Source organism: Sceloporus undulatus, unplaced genomic scaffold, assembly GCF_019175285.1.
Source record: "Sceloporus undulatus isolate JIND9_A2432 ecotype Alabama unplaced genomic scaffold, SceUnd_v1.1 scaffold_15607, whole genome shotgun sequence".
Taxonomy (NCBI): Eukaryota; Metazoa; Chordata; class Lepidosauria; order Squamata; family Phrynosomatidae; genus Sceloporus; species Sceloporus undulatus.
Window position 1 is genome coordinate 1 of NW_024818524.1, and position 2004 is coordinate 2004.

General features: G+C 39.1%; 1 protein-coding gene across 1 annotated transcript; it reads left to right on the forward strand.

Annotated features, from left to right (window-relative positions):
• Positions 1–76: 76 nt before the first annotated feature.
• Positions 77–1701, forward strand: LOC121918541 (mismatch repair endonuclease PMS2-like; the record flags this gene model as incomplete). The annotated part of the gene is made up of 3 exons (XM_042444573.1): positions 77–161; positions 786–938; positions 1569–1701. Coding segments are annotated over 3 exons (371 nt in total), but the record flags the coding sequence as incomplete, so codon positions are not given.
• Positions 1702–2004: the final 303 nt, after the last annotated feature.

Sequence of the window (2004 nt, forward strand, 5' to 3'; positions counted from 1 at the left end):
TGGTTTTGAATACAGACAGAATTATTATGAATGCAAATGCAAATCTGGTTGTGGTACCTTTCTTGTATATGGACAGGTTTCCAAAGTTGTGAACGAAGTGTATCACATGTACAACAGACACCAGCATCCATGTGTTGTTCTGAACATATGTGCGGACTCAGGTGAGTCACCTGCATTTTTATGGGGGGGTAAAGTACCTGTAAAAGCATTGTGTGTGTTAGCATTTGAGCATAACACCCAGATTTAGGCCATGAGAATAAATTTGGATCCATTTTTCTTTCTACTAAGAAGAGATGTCCAAAGGCTAAAGCAGAAGATAAATATACTACCTGGTGGGCTTCTTTTCCTTCAACACAGGTTTCATATGTAGAAATCAGGAGGTGAAGACCTTCCTAACATGGAGCTGAAATAGTAAAGGATAGCGAGAGAGTAAGCAGAAACCTCTGCTTCAAGTGAATGTAGTTTGTAATTACTGTGATGCAAGGCAGTGTAATGTTCTCTCTCTCCCCATAAAAGAGTGTTACAGACTTGAAATTGATCATTTTGATAAGAAGATTGATTTCTTTTAGAGAGATATAGACACACAGACATCACTAAGGAAAATCTTCTAGCCAGAATTAAATTGAAGCCTATTTTCCCCATCCACTACTTCTGCTTTATTTTGCACACTTAAAGACTGCAGATATGATGATGGCCAAAATACCTGTCTCTGAAATAACTAAAAGTGAAGGGTCTTCTCTCCCACCGATATTATTAATGGTTAAAAACGTATTTGTTTTATTTAGAGTCTGTTGACATCAATGTAACACCCAACAAAAGGCAAATATTTCTGCAAGAAGAAAAGCTTTTACTAGCAATTCTAAAAACTTCAATGATGGGAATGTTTGGAAGTGAAGTTAACAAACTTGTCCTCAGCCAGAAGCTGATGGATGTTGAAGGTAAGAATGACAGCCACCATTTATAAAAACCATCTTTGTATCAGGATTGAAGCTTTTAAGGTTGTGGAGCTGATTGATTTGGAGGCCGAAGCCCATTAGTTTAATTGTATGACAGGCTGAGTCTCTCTTATCCAAAATGCTTAGGACCAGAAGAGTTCTGGACTTTGGATTTTTGTTTTCCAGATGTTGGGATATTTGCAAATACGTAATGAAGATATTTTGGCGATGGGACCCAAGTCTAAACACAAAATTTATTTATGTTTCATATATACATTTTATACACATAGTCTGAAGGCCCATCAACATAAGGCCCATTCAGTTGGGCATACAACTAGGTTACTACTTAGTGTTGTGAGCACATTGACTAAACTTACCCAGTTTTTATGCTTGCAGACCTTTGCATGGTTACCTGAGAGTAAGCCAAACTGAATGTAGCAGACAAATCTGAATAGACATGCGCAAGATTGCATTGAATGTGGACAGTTGGTTTGCTGTGCCATTGAATACTGAGCAGTCATTGGCAAGCATTGTCTCTCTTTGCATCTAAAATGGCGCTTGACAGAGTCACAGTCTTCCTGCAACTTGGGTTTTTAATCACATCTTAAACCCTTTCTTCTTATTCTTCCTTAGGAAACGTTAAACCTGGGGTTCAAAATGAGGCAGAAGCACCTGTCTTGGAAACGCGTCATTCCTTCTCTCAGGATCTGGGTGGAAATGCCAAAATAGCAATGACCGTGGCCAGACTTCGGGAGTCAAAATCAAGGTTTGCTTAATAGAATGTATTTTGTTCACAGTATTTTCAAACCATGGATGACAAATCCATGGATACAGAATGCTGATTGTAATAAATCTCCTCCATTCAGTGAAAGCGTTTCCTTTCCGTCTGCTGTGAGCCATCGCTTCCTTCCTCTGGTTTCAAAGTCCTTCTCATCTCCATTAAGAGGGGTTCCCTGTGTTTTTCAGGGCGAAGGATATACTGAGAGGGTTCATGGATGAAAGGCTTATTAAAAAGTGGGACAGTGGCTGGATGGAGCTTTATCTTAGGACCTCAGTACTTGTGTTATGA